Raw genomic sequence first — 20021 nt, forward strand, 5'->3', positions numbered from 1 at the left:
CTGATTCCTGTTACTAATTACTATGATTAAGGAACTCAACTCAAAGCATTCAATCACCTTGTTCTGTCCTTCCTTCTCTGTGAATTTTTAAAGTAATTCTTAAGTGAGCAAGAACATTGTATGACAAAATCAAAACCCATGAAAATAATTAACATTTATCATAAATTATTCTTAATGGAAAAACATTTTAGGAAAGAGAAGTCTCTTGTGTCTGCTTGGGATTAATGGTGCTGATCCACAGCCGAGGTGGTGCTGCAATATCACTCTCCTATTGTAATAAAATAAATGTGCCATTCCTTTTTTTCTCCAAAAAATGGAAATTTCTAGCAGCTGTGGGTAAGCACTATGGAAAAATACTGTCCATAAAAATGTTGAGCCAATTATAAATTACAAAAATGTGAAGGAAATATAAGGAAAATGTATTTTATGTAAAACTGCATTCTTACACTGAACTCCCTTTTTTCTTCAAGCCAGATGCCACTAAGAATTCCTTACTTGAGATGAAATAGGATTATGTGGTTCTTGGGTTATGTACTCAGGGTCATCTACAGAGAACTGTACTCATTTTCAGAGTATGGACATAATTCTTAAAATTGTTTTCTTTAATCACAGAACTCAACTGACTCTAACAAGAAATGTTTAATTCTTTGTGCTACTTGGGAGTAGAACCAAAGTGCTATTTGTTGGCATGACCTGTGCATCTTTTGAGGTTTTAACTTCTGCTGTAGAAGGATGTAGAATAACCACTTAAAAGACTAATTTTCATCTCATATTACATTTGTCAAGGTGCTTTTAAAATGAACATAAATGTATAAAACAAATAAATTTCCATTTTATAAATTGATAACAATTAATGAATACCTGAAATATGCCAGATAACAAATAGCTTCATAAGACTTCTGCCATATATAGAACATAATGCAGCCTTTTTAAAAAACCCCAAAACACTTACTTTTAAATTAAATTGTTTCTCTTTCCCCAGCTAACTTCTTTTTGCCTCTTAGAAAAGCAAAAATAAAATGAGTTAGAAATAATTAAATTATTATCACCATGGAAGTAAATTTTTAAAACTGTCTGATTTTATCATCATGTTGTACATTATTTCCCCAAATTCTAACTGTAAAAGTAGTTATAATTCCATTCCTTCATCCTTAGTTTTCCCCTAGAGTCGTAATGGTACTGGACATTGGGAACCCTGCATTTGGTACTCACTCTTGCTGTCCGGAACTACCATACAATAAGGAGGGTAGCTGACTCCCTGCTGCCTCCAGTGAAAATTCTACAAGGGAAATGTAAAAGGAGTACTGGAACTGGGATCAAGAGCTCAACGTTCCAGTCCCTTCTCTATCACTGAGGCCCTGCTATAGGTGTGTCGCTTAAAACCTCTGACTCATATTAAAATGAAAGAATAGGACTAAATGGATCTACAAAGGCCCTTCCAGATTTAAATGCCCTGATTCTATAAAGTGAAGAATGCCTTCTGGGTAAACTGTTGGGGGCTCCATGATACATGGCTGCCAAAGCTATATTTATTTTGAGCATCAGTAGAATGTCTACAAGAATAGGCATCATTCAAGGAACTAAAATACTGGCACAAGAGAAAGGGACAGAGTATGTTTTGTACAACACTTAATCATTTTAAAGAGAGGTTTGAATTCATATTTTCCTTTTTTCTTCCCATTTTCATTCTCTGTATGATTTCCTGTCTTATGTCCATATTATCACTGTTCTTTCATATGCCTGTTTACATCTCCAGAATCTCATTTCTTTGTGTCCAGAGTGCTTTCACCGACTTCAAAATGAGAAACTGCCTTTTACTACTTTCCCTTTTTGCTGTCTTGCTTTTTGTTTAGAATACTTTTGTCTGATAATCATTTTTTCCTCTTAGTTTTTCCAGTATAATCTTTCCCATCAAACCCCACATTCATTTTCTCCTATTTTTTAAACTGCTCTGCATTTCCTCCAGTAGGCAAAGTCGGTATACAGAGAAACTTTCTAACATGCCACTTCCATCCCAGCTCTATGACATCTTCCCAAATGTCTGTGTCACTAAAGCTGTTTTCCTGAATCACCTTACCAAACTGAGATCCCTGTCTTGAAAAGATTTCTTTGGTGATTGTTTCATGCATAAATCTTTGCCCCAAACTACCTGGTTATCTCCATAGAAGCAAAAATGAGTCTTTGTGGCCCCAAATTAAAATCTTTGTGCCATGCCTAAATGAATCAGTCATCTTTTTAAAAATTATATTTATTTTAACCATTCTGTTTAAATGTATTAGATTGTAATTCCTTGCTCGAATTCTGATTTTTGCTTTTAGTCATCAATAATTAAAAATACACATAAAGCTTTTTTTTGTTTTGAGTCTTAGCTAATGACTTAAGCATGATATTAAGCATTATTATCTTCCCTTTATATAAATTTAAATTCATGCCAACCAGTAAAAGATTCTTCAGTTTTACTACCAAGTATGCGTGCATTCAAAAAGAAAATTCACTTTGTTTTCTGATCAGTATAGTAACATTAGTTCCACAAAAGTACATATTTCATATGTTCTAAAGTTGATCTGATGTTTGATTTGTTTCTATAAACCTTTAAAGTTTGCATAGCACTTTACATATTATATCATTCGATCCTCACAACCCTGTGATGCATGTACTGCTGCTATCTCCATGTTATAGATGAGGAGATTGAGGATGCAATAGGTTTAGTGACATGTCACGATCACCAAGGTAGCAAGTAACTGAGGCAGGTCTTCTGCTAAGGTCAGCCCTCTATTCTCTACATCCTTCTGATTCAGTGAATTTCATCATAAAGGTTCTAAATATCCATATTGTAGTAGATGTATAGTAGAGTCCTTTTAATTGACTCTGGTAACCATTCCCTTAGGTACTTTAAAGTTAATCTTCCTAATGATGAATGCACAGTCTAAACGGGTTTTTAAGGCTCACTGGGCTTGGATAACTTCAGTCTCTTGCAGCCATAGGCACATGCTGTGACTTTAGCTTCCGTGACTCTTCTCTTCTCTGTGAAATTATCCATTATACCTGTTCCACAAGGATGTCATTACTATTGTACATGTGCTATAAAGTAATCTAGGATTTATGGAAAAGAGGTTATGTGCCTGTTAATATTTGAAGTTCTTTTCTTTATATATACTTTTTTTTTTAATCAGATGTATTCAGCATCGGAGTCATGAATAATTGGGCTGATGTACTTATTAAAGTATTCTTTCTTTATTTTGGTTCATTAAGTTGTGTAGTTACCTGCATTGATTTACTTAAAAAGATGTTCTGTGGCTTAAGACTATTATAATATTGGAGTGCCTATATAAACTACGTAAATACATGAAGTCTGATTCTCCTCCAAAATATCCTTTGGATGAAATTATTTAAAATGTTGCTTTTTCTTATCAGACACATTTGTAACAATGTAGTTATTGGTTCTTTTCTGGATCTGAAGTTTTTTTCTGTGCTTTTAAATACAAATAATTTTTTAAAATTCCAGCTGGTTTTAGAAGAAGCTTCCGTCTTAGTAGAAAAGATAAGAAGACAAACAAGTCTATGTATGAATGCAAGAAGAGTGATCAGTATGATACAGCAGATGTCCCAACGTATGAGGAAGTTTCACCATATAGGAGACAAAATAATGAGAAATACAGACTGGTTGTTTTGGTTGGTAAGTTTATTTCTATCTAATTCTGAGGAAACCAGAACTAAATTTAACATGCATTTATTTATTAAGCCTCTGTGGTTAGTAAGATATTCTTCAAAGAACTAAGCATGTGAAGAAAAAGTGAAAAATAATTCCTAACTTCAAGCAGCTTATATTCTTATAAGTATGACACTCTTGTTTTTTTGTTTTTTGTTTTTTGCAAAAAAAAAAATCCATTTGGTTTGGGTTTTCCCAACTTTTCTCTAAACAGAGAAGTGTTAGTTATCTTGTTCTTTTGATATGTAGCAAATTATAAGTATTTGGGTTTTTTTCCCCCAACCTTAGAAAAAATGGTATATTCCTTTTAAAAAGAAGTTTCACAGATTCTTTTCTACACTGCTGTTACTTCCCAATAATCTCTCCCCAAATAACCTTCCATTTTAACAAAGAATATTTTTGTAGTGTTCTATTGATACATTTAAAATAATACTGTCACTTCCCAATTACTTCCCTCCCACCATCTCAATAAAAACTTCCCTTTTAATGAATAAGTGCAGTCAGACAAAACAAAAACCGCTAGGCTGTATCTGACGCTGTGTGGCCCTGCTCCATGCCTGTGGTGCACCACTTCTCTTCTGAGAGGCAGAAAGCACAGGTCACCCCCGTGCTCTGAAGTCACAGATAGGCGTTGCATTGCTTGGAGTCCTGAAGTCTGTTGACGGTTTTCTTTTGCATTATCGTGCTCCTTATTGTAAAGAAGCAGTGCTGATGTCATGCTTTAGCAGTTCATCTTGCCCGGTTTCTCAGCGTTCTTCGTATTCACCGTTTTGTAGCACGGTAACATGCCATTAAGATCATATGCCACAATTTGTTCCAACTTTTCTCCCATCTGTGGACATTCACTTTCCTTCCATTTCTTTGCTACTATAAAAAAAGTACTGTTATAGATATTTTCATATATATGGAATCTTTCCCAATGTCTTTGACGAGCTTGATTGGGAATATGCCTAGTGTTATCACTAGTTCAAAGGCTAAGTATAGTTTAGACTTTTTTGGGGGGAGTGTATGTAACTTCAAATTATATTCCTAAATATTTGGACAAATTCATAGGTCTGTCAACAGTGCTAGTGTGCTAGTCTTTAAATAGTTAATCCCCCCCAATATATTTTCAAGAGAAATCAATAAATATTTATTAAGCAGTTACTAAGTTTCAGGCACTGTGCTAAGGCTGTGAATACAAATACAAGCTTGCTATGCTGATGTTTCTCAGGTCTACCTTTCTTGCCCAATCTCTCTGCTGACCTCTAATCTCACATCTCCAACTACTTTTCAGATATTTCAAACTGGATGTCTAGTAGATAACTAAAACTCAACATGTCCAAAACAACTCATCATTTTTCCCCCTAAACCCTCCCCGCCATCCTTCCCTATTACTGAAGAGGACAACACCATCCTCCTGGTCCATTAGGCTCCCAATGTAGGAGTCATCCTAGACTTCATTCTCCTCATTATCTCTCACTCCTTCCCCCACCCCCACCCCAATCCAAGCTGTTGTCAAAGCCTGCCAGTTTCATCTCTGCAACGTCTCTCAAATTCATCCCTTTCTCTCCTCTGACACTCTGACCTCCCCCCATCCCCACCCCATCCCGTGCAGGCTCTTATCATCTCATTCCTTAATTACAGCAATAGCTGCTGGTGGGTTTGCTAGCCTTGAGTCTCTCCCAGTTCCAATCCATTCTCCATTTAGCCACTAAAGTAATTTTCCTAAAATGCAGGTCTGATCAGGTCATCCTCCCCTCTCACCCCCCAATTCAGTGGCTCCCTATCACTCCCAGGGTCCAATACAAAATGCTCTGTTTAGTATTCAGAGTCCTTTATTACCTAGCCCTTTCCTAACTTTCCAGTCTTCATATACCTTACTCCCCATTACATACTCTTGGATCTTGTGACACTGGCCTTCTGGCTGTTCCATGAACAAAACAGCCCATCTCTTGGCTTTGGGCGTTTTCTCTGACTTTCTCCCACACCTGGAGTGTTGTCCCTCCTCTACTCCAACTACTGACCTTCCTAGCTTCCTTTTAATTAAGTCTCAATTGAAATCCAGCCCTCTACAAGAAGCCTTCCCTAAGTCCTCTTAATCCTAGTGCTTTTCTTTTTTTAATTTCTTGTTTGTCCTGTATAGAGCTTGCTTTGTATATATTTGTTTGTATGTTGTCTCCCTCATTAGATGTCCCCTTGAGAGTAGGGACTGTCTTTTGCCTCTTTTTATATCTCTAGCACTTACCACAGTGCTTGATACATAGGCACTTAATAAATGTTTATTTATTGATTGTGATCCTAGGAGCTTGCATTCTGATGGGAGAAGACAGCACATAAAATGGAGCTGAAAACTAGGAGATGCTTAATAGAGAAAGGTGTTAGATTATAGAGAAAGACTGAGAAGGTCAGGAATACAGCCTGGAGAGCAATAAAGACATGACTGGCCTGAGCTTCCACCTTATGATGGAGGGTCCAGGAAGAACCAGCCAATCAGAGAGAGAGGCCACGGGGGCAGAGAGGGTACTTCCGATATGTGAATTCTAAGGGTAGAGTGAGCTTTTAGGGTGAATATGTTCCTGGAATATTATAGAAAAGGTTTGGGAGAGTCAGGAGTGTAATCTAGAGAGGAATAAAGGCGCATTGGCACTGACAGTGTATGCCTTTTTTTAATAGAATTAGATAATGCTTGTAGGAGATGACAGTTGACAGTTCTGAGAGCAAGAGATGGAAAGCAAGGGAGGGGGAGGGAGGTCTGCATAACAAACATTAACTGAGTGAAAATGAGGACACATAGTTTCTGAAAGTGCAGAGCTGTTAATATGTTAATACCTTTAAAAATCTTTCTGTGTCCTGGTAGGTGGCCTTCATGCATTGCTGTGGCCAAAATCTCTATCACTCTGCACCCTCCTAAAGGAGGTGAAATAATAGTTGGCCTTTAACCAATAGATAGGAGTCCAATAGGCAAAGATGTGGAGGGAGGATTTCTTAGGAAGAAAGAAGAAACAATCTAAGCAGAGACATAAGAGTATTGTTTATGATGAAGAGACATAAGACTGTCTAGTTTAATTAGAACATATAGCATGAGGAAGTGAGTAATAAAATGAGAAGGTTATGATGGCCCCTAATTGTGGAGCAGAAGTATCAAATATGAAGCCTATGGCAGCATCCAAAACACTCCTGAGTCTGGTTTGAACCACATTAAAATATAATTGGGAAATATTTAACCAAAAAAGCCATACACTAGAACATAGGTAATGTTAGTATGTGGTTTTCTAAGTCAGTATGTGGTCTTAAGGATCCTTATGTTCTATTTGTGTTTGAAACCACTGTTGTAGAGGGCTTGATTGTCCTTACATTAACATTAGTGATCTAAATAGAACTGAGGATCTCTTAGCCTGTAATCTTTGGATACTTCTCACATGTAATTATGAGCTCCGAGATTGATAGTCTTACTTATGCAACTAACAACATTTGCTCACGTAGAATTTAGAGGATGCAAAATAATATTAAAAAGTTGAATACTGAAGCAGACTTTTTGGTAACCTATGAGCTAAAGGATTTATAAGACTCCCTGCATCTGGAATGTCCTGTGCAGATGTAGGACTTGGAAATGTCAGTCCCAGACTGTCAGAGAGTGATGGTTAGAGTGTTTCTCATTCTGTTTTAGGTATTCTGCAGAGCATCACATTATACATTCTCATCCAGTGACACCTGGACTTGTTTTATAAATCTGTCTTTTAAAATTACATATATTTGCTTTCTTCTGTTGAGTCAGTGCTCGTAAAATATTTTCCATATATAGAGTTTATTTGAAATACATTAGCTATGATTCTGATTTTTTATTTGTTGTCTTCGTGATATGTAAATGTAATAAGAAATCTACAGGCCACCAAATTTTTTATCTACTTGTCTCTAATATAGATATTTTTTGCCTAATTAAGAAAAGAGGCTTTTCATTTTCAAAGTATTAACATTTATATTCTTACTACTCAGATTTAGCTACTTAGTTATAACATCGGGAAGTTGGATTAGTTATGGAGCAGTAATTTATAAGAGTGAGTAGGATGTATCAGTAATAAGACACTGAAGACAATGGCTAAGAATCTTTTGTTGCATCTACTTCAATTAATAATTAGTAACAATTAGTAATAAATAATATGTGAGTTATTGTGACATTGGTGAACTTTGTCTATTCAGCAAAATTTTCAATAAACTCCTGCCTTATGCATGGCATAATGAAGATACAAAAATGACTCCCTTTCTTGGAATCTAGTTTCCCTATGGCCTTTTATTTTCATGGCTGTCGTAGAGACGATAATTGATATAACATCTAATAAAATTTAAATGCTGAAAAAGTCTCGAAATAAAAAAATACTGTTGAACAAGTATGAAACGTGCTGTTTGTTTTCTTCATCATCCCATTTAAATATTTATAATTTTCACAGTTCAGTTTAATGTTCAAGAAATAAAAATAGACTGAGTGTATTAACTTGAGAAAAATAGGACAGTGGGAAACCTTAAACTTTCATCAGAATTATTTAATTTTCTCTTGGTTTTGGAAATGTCCCATTCCAAACAATGTAAAATTTAAAAAATTTAATAGCTTTCTTGCCACATAGACATTTTCCCATGACAGTTTCAGTGAAGTTTCTTTTTCTGTTAAGAAGTGCATTCTAAACAAAGGTATTATCATAGAGTTATGTTAGGTATTTAGTGCCTTAAGTTAAGTTTTTGTCTTTAGTAATAGTTAACATTTTAAAAATTGAATCTTACCTTGAAGAAAAACAAAACTTTTTGTAAAAATAAAAACACCAACAATATACTGCACTTTTATTGCTAAAGCTAATAAATAATAGACCTAAAATTCTTCTTATAGGTTTTGAGAAAAATTGTGACATTCTATTAGGTTACAAGGCGTGAAGGGAAAAATAATAAATATTTCTGTATATTTAAAATTTTTGCTTGAAAATTAAATACTTCTTAACCTTCGTTTCACTTGTGTTTTATGATTACATGTTATGTGAAAATTGTTTTTTAAAAGTAGTTTAAGTAAATATACATTTATGAGAACGTTTGTTCTTCCACGTGCTTAACAAGAACTACAGGTAAGGATAGAAATGGGGACTAGGTCTGTGATTTTATTGGTGTAGGAAATTCCTTCTACCAGTCCAGATTGCCACCTTGTATGCAGTTTATAGTCTGAGAAACTTACCTGGAGCACAGAGAAGTTAAGTGATTTGCCCAAGGTCACACAGCCAGGATGTGTCAGACTCAGGGATTGAACCCGTGGGCCCTCCACTATATCATACCACCTCTCAACAAAAACTACAATTTAACAAAAACAATTATAGGAGAAAATGTAGGTCAAATTAGGTAAAGTAAGATGTCAGTTTTCTCCAACAGTCATTTCCTAAAGTCCTTTTAGTTTCATGGTCTCATGTGATACTAGAGGAGTGGTCAGTCTATACTCAAGCCTTCCTTTCACACCATTACCCAGTGTCAGCACTAGCTGACTGGAAAGTCTAGGCCATGCTTCATATCTCATCTAGCTCTCTACCCTGGCCATCTTCTCTTACTGAGAACTGTAATCAGATCAGCATGATCATTGCTACTAGAAAGGAAATGTTGGTTGACTTCCTTGTGGCTGCACTCACTTTCACTCACTGTGACTTCCCGTACAAAAACTCCTGTATATATGCTGTCTCCCTCGATTAGACTGTAAGCTTCTTGAGGGTAGAGACTATGTCATTTTTGTACTTGTATATCCACTCCACACCATAGAGCCAGGCACATGGTAGATGCTTAATAAATCTGTTTTGATTTATTTTTAGCTGAATGAATAAATGCTTTTTCATTTACTCATCTCATTGAAAAAGAAAGTACATTGTTACCTTCTGTCCACCTTTTTTTTTTTTTTCAAGATCTTAGGCCAAATCAATGGCAACATTGGGAGAGGGAAAGTCAGTCTCAAAAAACAAGAATGAGCCTAGAGACTCCTGCTCTCAATGAACCAGTAATTCTCGTAGTGTGGCCAGGGACTCCTAGGGGTCACTAAGACCTTTGCAGGGTCCATAAGATCAAAATGATTTTCATGATTAATACTAAGGCATTTTAATTTCTAATACTATAGGTAGATATATAGATATAACTCACATAAACAAAAACGCTTTAGAGTTCTTTTAAGAGTATAAAGTATATGGGGCAGCTAGGTGGCACAATGGATAGAGCTCCGGTCTTGGAGTCAGGAGGACTTGAGTTCAAATCTGGCCTCAGACATTTGACACTAGCTATGGGACCCTGGGCCAGTCACTTAACCCTGACTGCCTCACCAAAAAGCAAAAAAAAAAAATAGTATGAAGTATAATTTTGTGTATTTTGAGTACAAAAGAGTGTTTTTGAGACCAAAATGTTTGAGAAAAGCTACTATAGACCAATGACAGAAAACCACCTAATGACAGAAAATAGTTGTTGCCTACTTCATGTTATACAGACCAAAATAATATCTTATCATCATTAAGAGGTTATAATAATACTCTGCTGTGACAACCCTTATTATGTGATCACCTTTATAACTGAGTAGGGTATTACCTCACTGCTCATGAAAATAGGGGTAAAGATTGGACCTGTTAAAAAGGTTTAAACAATAGAGGGAACTCCTAGGGAAGGAAACCCCCTCTACCAATGCAGTTTGGCCCCTTCTCTGCCAGTTAGGGTCTTAGAAGAGGAGGTGTTAAGGGATTTGTCCAAGGTTGCCCAACCAGTGATTGTTAGAGGCTGGACAAAGAACTCAGATCTACCTGGCCCCAAGGCCATCCGTCTTTCAAACGACTATACCATGACGCCTTTTGATCACTAATGAAAATATTAAAGTAAAATTAATTGAATGAAGCTTGAAGGCATAATTTTTAATGTTTATATTCAATTCGGTGTATCTCAAATTTTATTTGATATAGCACTAAAGTCTTGTGCAGTCTTAAAGTTCTTACCAAGATTTTATAATCGCAAGCTCTGATATAGCACGTTAAAGCTTATAAAATACTTTACCGACATTATCTCATTTGGTCCTCACAATGACCCTAGGCGATGGGTACAATTATTATTTTGCAGATAAAGAAACTGAGACTGATAAAGGTGAAGTGACTCGCCATGGGTCACGTTGCTAATAAGTGATTGATGCAGGATTTCACCTCATTCTTTCGGACTCCATTCACAGTGCTCCCCCTAGCTACCCCTCATTTTTGTGATCAAAGTAAATGTTAAATGATAGAAGCTCAGTAAGAATTATCAAGCTAGCTCTACTATCTTATACCCTTTTCTCATTCATTCTCTTATTTCACATAATTAAAGCTGACATTAATAGAGTACTTTTTATGTATTATAGGTAGCCTTTATTGGTATTATCCCCATTTTACAGATTTACAGTTCCCAAGATGAGGGAGTTGCCAAAAGTTATGCAGGTAGGAAGTGTCAGAGACAAGAACTAACCCCTTTCTGATTTCAAGCCCAGCACTCTGTTCTGCACCACTGCACTTTCCTGGTTTATGAAGTGATCCCTCACTCATTAGTCTTTTTATTGTGTTTATCTTTTTCCCACTGATAGATCCAAATTTGCTTTTATCTATTCATTGATCCAATTCTGCCTGTCTGTGCTCTGAAATAGAGGTCAAATGTGGCTAGGAGCTTTTTTATCCAGGGAAAACACATGAAGTATAAATTCATTCTAAATAGCAACAATGGAAAAACAGTTCTTTCAGCAAGATTCTGACTCCTTTTCTTTCTTTTACTTTAATATATAATTTGATGCCTCATTAGCATAGTATTTCCTCTATTATGAAAGCAGCAGAGTAAGGGAAATCCGACTCTAGCAGGATTTGTTGTGAACTGTTAAGTGGCTGTATTTTTATATAGTTTGAATCCAAAGAACTTTAAATTTAGTTTAATAAACAGATTTGTCATTCTCCAGTGCTAAATTTAAGCCACCTACTAGTGTGATCATTGTATAATTCTGGGTCAAATACATGTAATAACATGATTGAGTTGATTTTATACCTACATCAACAAATAGAGCAGTCTTAGTGTGATAAATAGACTTTTTATAACAGATTGCATCTGTCTGATCTACAGAATACCTAGAGATTTCATTTGATTTGGTTTGCAATAAATCAGATGAAGAAAGTGTACTTTTTCAGTAACAAAAGCAGTTCAGAAATTTATTGCAGACTTCAGTAATTCTGATGTTTTTCTCTGGATATTAAGAGTAGCTTAAGTCTGGCCAATACCATAAAAATGTCTTGGGTGAAATGTGGAAAAACTAGCAGTGTTAAGCAACACAGGTACAGTGGAAGTGAGCACATGTTAAAAGCTGCAAGTGCGCCAGTAGCATTCGTCCTCCTGTGCTCAGTGCACGTTAATATTAGTTCCAGGAAGCACAAAGATAGATAGTAAGTAGAAATAGAAAGAAGTGTTTCATATGTTATACTATGATATACTATTTAACATTAGGGGAGAGTTTGTCAGAGTTGTTCCCAACTAAAAATTTTTTTGTCATTAATATATATTGAAAGTGACATAAGAAGTATGATTCTAGTCTTTTGGGCCAAAGTACTGCTTGGCATTGTGATAAAACAAGTTTGGCTCTTGTGGTGTATAGCAGTATCCTCTGGATGCTATTTTTTTATTATAATGATTATAGCATGTTTTCTGTTCATAATCAGGATAACATACGTTACTTTATGTTGTTTTAAAAACATTAAGTAACCTGGAATTGTTTTGTCTGGTTCAGCATTGAGAGAGAAGTATTAGTGTCTACACTTTTCCTTTACAAATAAGAATTGTCTATATCAATTCCCCTATAATCCTTTTAAAAAATATTTTTATTAGCACTTATAAATGACTGTCAAAGTTAAACTATTCTCACAAATAGTAATGTATCATTCTGTTGGAAGAAATTTAAGTTGATGTTAAAAGCAAAACTTTCATCATATTAGTTTCAAAATTCTGACAACTCACATTGCTAAGCTAGATATTGGTCTTAGGGCACTTTCCCACCCTTTTATCCCTTTTTTGTTTTTAAATGTGTATGGCCAAGAATTTAATTGTCAGAAAAATATTCACACCTTTCTTGGCCACATTTGGGGGGGGGGGGAAGAACACTCAGGCTTATAAATTTTGCATTACTTTCAGGAAATAAATAGTAATAAAATACTAATAAAAAAATACTTGTATTGCCAGTGATAATTAAGTATTGTCACAAAGCACAAGCAGTTACATATTTTCAGGAGAGAAAAAGGAAAAAAAATTGGAAATGAAACAATCAAAACACTCCAGTTCTCCTATTTATTTCAGGATAGTGTAAAAAATGAGGCAATAAAGATGACAGGCACTGGGGTTCTTTTTGGTTTGAAAAAAGATTGCTATATATGCCAGGGGCGCCCCTCCTGTCCCCACACCCGCCCCTCCCTGGGTTAAAAGAGAGGACTGAAAGTGCATGTATAAATGGAACTAATTTGTCTACCTTTCATTTAGGATGAAAATATGTAGGCTAAAGAATCTGATTTTAGATGTTTCACGATTGTTATTTCTTAAATGAAAATTATAAAATCAAACTTTTCCTAATTTATTTTTATTGACTGCTTAAATGTATTATACTCCTATGTTGCTAATTTTAAACATCATATAAAATAAGACATACATTTCGTTCAAGGGTTACTAATCAAAGGGATAAAAATTAAAAATAAAAAACTCGGTAATTATTAATTGTCCAAGTGATGTGCATTTCTCAGTAGATTTAAACTGGTAAGGTTGTTATATACTTTAATAAGTGCATACGTGCTAGTGGATTAATTCATAGACTGTTAAGAGGTAGACTTTAACTGAGGTTCCTTATATTGCAAAAAAACATTGTGTTCAGATCTAAGCACCTTCCTAGTAATAAGATGTAGACAAACTGGAGAGCATTCAGACCAGAGCTATAAGAATGATTAAGAGCCCAGAGGGAACACCCTATGAGGAAAGCTTGAAAGAACTAAATATGTAGAACTTGGCCAAGTGACAACTAGTAGGAAACATGATAGCCATCTACAAATATCTTAAGGGTCTAAACACCAAAGAATCAAAGAATGTATTTAATGTTGCCCAAGCGGCTGTAGCTACAAGTTATAGAACAAAATGAAGAAAAATGAAATGCATGTTAAATATTAAGAGACATTTCTGATAGTAAAATCTATTAGACAATGCAATAATTTTACAAGGGAATTGATGGGAATTTAATCATTTGAGAAATATAAAGCTAGTTTGAATATTGCAATAGGTGTAGGAATATAGCATGTGAGAGAGAGAGAGAGAGATGGGGGAAGGAGGATGATAGAGAGGATGAAATTACTATAAAGTAAAATCCAGCTAGAGTTTGGGGCAGATATGAAAGTTAAACTCATGAATCATGAATTGAGGATATGTTTAAGCCTCTGTTGCGAAGAATAATCCTTTGATAACTGTTGACTTAGCTTAAATATGAATGTAGGAGGTGTGAAATGTAGTCATTGAGCAATTATTACACAACAAACTATGTCAGGCTCTGTGCTAGGCAGTGGGAATACAAAGAAAGGACATTCATGTATATTAATGACTAATAACTTTAAAGGTAATAGAATATTTTATTTAAAATGTAATGTGATCATAATACCCCAGTTAAGAGATTCAGACAAATATACTGATAGTCTTGCCTCTTGGCTATAAAATGAATATGAAAATTTTATATAAGTATTGCTGTCAAAGATTGGGAGTAGGTGACCTATATACAATGTTACCTTAAGGCGATAGTATAAATAGAGCATCTTCTGATTTATGAAATAAGCTGCAAATTTTGTTTCCTTTAGTATAGAACTAGTAGCTCTATTTGAAATAATATATAGTAAGTCAACCATCACTATCTATCTCTCCGGCAATAAACAGCTTATTTGGTTAGAATGCCATGCAAATTAGGGTAATTTAACAATATACTATATTGTATTGTCCTTTCATTGTTTCTCACAAGTCATTTCCCTCACCAAATTGCTATCGTGATTACCTAGGTAGGGACTGTATCTCTTAACACTTTGCATAGTATTAGTATCTATAATATTAGGGGTTTAGACAAAAAGATTTCTAAAGTACCCACTAGGATGCTTATATGCACTTAATAAATGTCTGATTTATTTTATTAGACAGTGAGTATATTTTTTGGAAAAACCTTACTCTACCCACACATTTCGTAGGCTTTTCATAACGTGAAAATGGTGAAATATTACAAATGTTGAACACAACTTACACCACTTGTCTTGGCTCCTTTTACCTTGAGTCTGGTCTGGAGAAGTTTCTTCCCTCCTTCGAGATATTGATATAGATATATCCATAGATAGATAGATTTTTAAGCATTAATAGTGCATTTTGTTTTACATTACATTTACAGAGTATTCCTGTTTCCTGAGAGGTCTCTAATAAAGTAAAACAGATAGGTAAAACTAAAAATGCAGTGACTTCAAATGAAAATGCATGCATTTCACATTTGTAGCACACCCTCCCTGCCCCCCTATTTTTTTTTAATCAACAGAAATCCATTTTCTCTCCTACCTACACTTCACTGGGGAAAAAAAAGAAAAGAAAAACAAATTTGCTGTAACAAATGTGCATAGGAGGCAAAAAAAAATTCTCCAAAGGTGCTAGATATTTTTTTAATTAATTTATTTATTTTTAGTTTTCAGTATTCACTTCCACAAGATTTTGAGTTCTAAATTTTCTCCCCATCTCATCCCTCCCCCCAGCTCAAAATGAATGCATTCTGAATACCCTTCCCCTAATCTGCCCTCCCTTCTATCTCTCCTCCCCTTCTCTTATCCCCTATCCCTTTAATTTTCCTGTGGGATAGGATAGATTTCTGTACCTCATTTCCTGTATATCTTATTTCCCAGTTGCATGTGAAAACAATTTTTTTTTAACATTTGTTTTTAAAATTCTGGGTTCCAAATTTTCTCCCTTTCTCCCTCCCCACCCACCCTCATTGAGAAGGTAAGTAACGTGATACAAGTTATACATGTGTAGTCATGTGAAACACTTCCATGGTAGTCATGTTGTGGAGAACTAAGTATATTTCCCTTCATCCTATCCCACCCCCTATTTATTCTATTCTCTCATTTGACCTTGTCCCTCCTCAGAAGTGTTTGGTTTTTCCCCCCCCCCCTTCTCCCCCCCCCCCCCATCAACCCCCTTCTCTCTTGTCTCTTGGGTTGAGGAGTCTGGAAATCGCCACAGCTGCCTGTGATTCAGTCCTCTGAGGGCTGCTCCAAGTTCGCTAAGGCCTGTTTTGTCCGTGCGCCCACACCGAAATGTGTTCCTTTCCCTACCTGGCGCGATATACCTTTCCGATCAACCATCCAGGTTGTCTTGGGCTGGAAATTTGTTTCACTCTGTCTTTTTGTGGATTCTGCTGCTTTAGAATTTGTTTAGAGCCATTTTTACAGGTATTTGGAGGGTATTGGGGGAAAGCTCAAGCAAGTCACTGCTTTTACTCAGCCATCTTGGCTCCATCCCCCAAAGGTGCTAGGTATTACAGACCATACATACATACATACACATATATGGGTGTGTGTCATTCACCTCTCTGTAATGGATAGCGTGTTTCATCATTGCTACTGTGGAATCACAAATGGTCATTATATTACAGCTTTCATATACAGCATTATATTACAGCTTTCAAAGTTGTTTACACAGTTTGGTTATTATATATTATTCTCCTAGTTCTGCTTATCTCATTCTTCATGAGTTTATAAAGGTCCTCAAAATTATTCATTTTTATAATATTGATGTTATAAATTGTACTTCTGGTTCTGCTTACTTCACTCCACATCAGTTCCTACTTTCAATATCTTTTTTTGTTTGTTTGGTTTTTTTTTAGGCATTTGGGGTTAAGTGACTTGCCCAGAGTCACACAGCTAGTAAGTGTCAAGTGTTTGGTCTGAGGCCGAATTTGAACTCAGGTCCTCCTGACTTCAGGGCCGGTGCTCTATGCACTGTGCCACCTAGCTGCCCCTTTCTGTATCTTTTTGAAACAATTTATTTATTCATTTCTCATAACACAGTAGTATCCCATCACATTCATATACTATCATTTATTCAGCCATTCTTCATTTAATAGTTATCCGCTTAGTTTTCAGTTTGTTGCCACCACGAAAAGAGCCACTATAAATATTTTGGTACATAAAGGACCTTTCCTTCTTTCTTTGATGTCTTTTTTATGTATAGGCCTAGTAGTGGTATAGCTGAGTCAAAACGTATGCATTGTTTAATAACTTTTTTGTGTATAATTCTAAATTGCTCTTCAGAATGTTTGTAACACATTCACAGGTCATCAAGAGTATATCAATGTGTCTGTTTTCTCACAGCCCTTTCCATCAATTATCATTTTCGTTTTTTACATTATACCCTAATGGGTGTCAGATGAAATCTCAGAATTACTCATATCTCTTAGATCAGGGGTGGGGAACCTGCAGCCTCAAGGCCACATGTGGCCCTCTAGGTCCTTGAGAGTAGCCCTTTGACTGAATCCAAACTTCATAGAACAAATCCCCTTACTAAAAGGATTTGTTCTGTAAAACTTGGAATGTCAAAAGACCTCACTGAAGGACCTAGAAAGCCACATGTGGCCTCAAGGCCACAGGTTCCCCACCCCTCTTAGATATAAGAAAGTCTATCTCCTATCATCTTTAACACCAAGCCTAGGAATCACAATTTTCTTATTTATTATTAAAGTGAGACTGTGTGACTTACCTAAGTATATTTATGATTGTCATCCCCCAGCCCCCCCCCCCAAGTCAGTCTTTTTAAAGTTTTCTAGTATTTTACATACTGACAAATTATATTTAAATAAACAAGTCTTAGCAGGGAATTTAAGATGCTAATGATTTTAGGGCTCATTTTTCTTAGTCCAGTCCCAGCTAAAAAGCCTACTTTCTTTAGGAAGCCTGTTGCAATCCATCTTAATTTTTTGCCTTCCTTCTGTGGGTTGTTTCCTGTTTGTCCTGTATAGAACTTGTTTGTACACGCTTGTTTGCATGTTATCTCCCCCCTTAGACTGTGAACTACTCAAGGACAAGGACTGTGTTTTGCCATTCTTGGTATCCCTAGGATGTGGAACAGTGCCTGTCACATAGTAGGTGCTTAATAAATGCTTGCTGACCAACTGACTGAACTTTGGGGGAAAAGTATACATTTACTCTCTCTCTCTCTATATGTATATGTATATATAGCTTCAGCACATATGTGTGTTTTACTATATATAATATATATGTTTATATATATATAGCTTCAGCATGTATATGTGTGTGTGTGTGTGTGTATATGTATGTATATGTATATATATGTTTTTATTCTGATATAAATACCCGAAAAATATTTACTCAACTTTGGGTCTCCTCTGCAGAGTCTCACTTGGACTCACTAACAGTAGCCAACAAGGTTAGCAAAATTGGCCTGGCCTTCCTGCCATTTTTATTTTTTTCCAATATTGCAACAGCTTACAATAACGTGTGTACAGAAGCATGGGATAAAATAATTTAGTGAATCTGTGACAGTGGATAGAATGCTGAACATGGAGTCAGGAAGACCAAGGTTTATGACTCACCTCTGGTAACTAACTAGCTTTGTGACCATAGGCTAATCACTTTACCTCTCTGAGCCTCAATTTCCCCAAGGTGATTGGGCAAATGACTGCTAACGATCCCTTCCCATTAGCTAGTTCTAAGAAAATTATCAAATTTCCACTTTTTGTATAACATACATAAGAATGCAAGAACCTCATGTCAGCAGTCACAGCAATTCCAACTATGAGCATCAAGGGGAAAAATACATGGTTTGGAGTAATCTTAGATTCCACAAGCATGTAGCTAATACCGTTATCTAGAGCAGCGTTTCTTAAACTGTGGGTCACAACCACATGTGGGCTCACGAAAAATTTGGCAACAGTAAAAGGTTTCTGAATGTGCAACGACCAAAAATTAATTAAAAATCAAACATGTAATGAATCCAAGGTGTTTCTGGCAGCACTTGCCCGTGTTACATTGTGCAACTTCACTGTGGCTTTGATTCTGAATACAAAGAATGTACACTTTGAACTATGCATGCCATCAGGCCACTCAACACCAGTGAACACTGCTGAACTGTGAAAAAGGGTCAGGAGTGGAAAAAATTTAAGAAGCCCTGAATTCTAGAGTCTACAAAGATCTGGAGTTTGGGAATCATATATAAAGAGTAGGATTAAATAATAATATCTTATTTTTACCATTTATTACATTAACAATATTCCAGTGCTTAGCACAGTGCCTGGCATGTAGTAAATGCTTAATAAATGTTTATTAATTGATTAAAAAGAATGTAATCAACAAAGTCATGACAACACGTTATAGATAAAGGGGGCTCGAGGAGAGGAAGACCAAGAGGGGGAAAAATAGTACTAATAATAATGTCTTAGCTTACAAGTGCGCAACAGTTTTGAAAACACTTTCACTTGCATTATTTCATTGCATTTTCACAAGCAGCTCATAAGTTATCTGGCAGTTGTCACCCCACTTGTAAGAAATTGTGTCCGAGAGACGGTAAATGACTCTCTAACAGTTTCCCGCTAGGAAATGGTGGTACAGAGATTCAAATCCTAGTATTTTGAAACTCTGAATCCACTGTTTCCATTGCCATATTACTTCAGACTGTATGATGGGGGAGCATCCTATGCAGGAAAAGGGAAGGAGAGGGAAGTCACTCAAAATGAACTCCTCTGAGTCTGATTCCTCAGTTATGAAGTGGTAACAATGTTATGGGTCTACTTTAGAGTTATAGTGATATTTTACATGAATGAGAATTATTATCACCATTATTGTTATAAACTAATCTGAGAAAAGGCTGGCAGGGTAGCTACTTAGGGAACCAACAGTTTTTAGACAAGGAATTTCAGGGGAGAAATAACAAAGTTGGGAGTATCAGGAGATTGTGAGGTGATCCAGTTTCGAATTTGGCAGAGGGGAGGAGAGAGGAGGCGTGTACCTGGAGATCATTGATCAGAACAGCCTTAATGTCTCTTAAGGACCTAGGAGAACTTAGTGAGCTTAGCTAGCCTCTTAGTAAATCAGGTTGAAGAGCTGCCTACCTAGACAAAGTGTTGAGTATTTTGCGCTCTGAATGAAAAACAGTCAACTGCAAGTGGTATGTGCCATGCATATAAGTACTTAATACATTTTTGTTGAATTCAATTGGATGACTCACAGTGGAGGAAGATTATAGAACAGGCATGTGGAGATTGAGGAAGTCC

General features: G+C 35.9%; 1 protein-coding gene across 3 annotated transcripts in view; it reads left to right on the forward strand.

Annotated features, from left to right (window-relative positions):
- MPP7 (membrane palmitoylated protein 7) overlaps nt 1-20021 on the forward strand; it is a 256221-nt gene that overhangs the window by 218177 nt on the left and 18023 nt on the right. For all 3 annotated transcript variants that reach the window (XM_027841614.1, XM_027841613.1, XM_027841612.1), the window contains exon 12: nt 3506-3676. In XM_027841614.1, the coding sequence (XP_027697415.1) occupies nt 3506-3676 (171 nt within the window). The remainder of the gene's footprint in view (nt 1-3505; nt 3677-20021) is intronic.

Source organism: Vombatus ursinus, unplaced genomic scaffold, assembly GCF_900497805.2.
Source record: "Vombatus ursinus unplaced genomic scaffold, bare-nosed wombat genome assembly UNPS02014861.1, whole genome shotgun sequence".
Lineage (NCBI taxonomy): Eukaryota > Metazoa > Chordata > Mammalia > Diprotodontia > Vombatidae > Vombatus > Vombatus ursinus.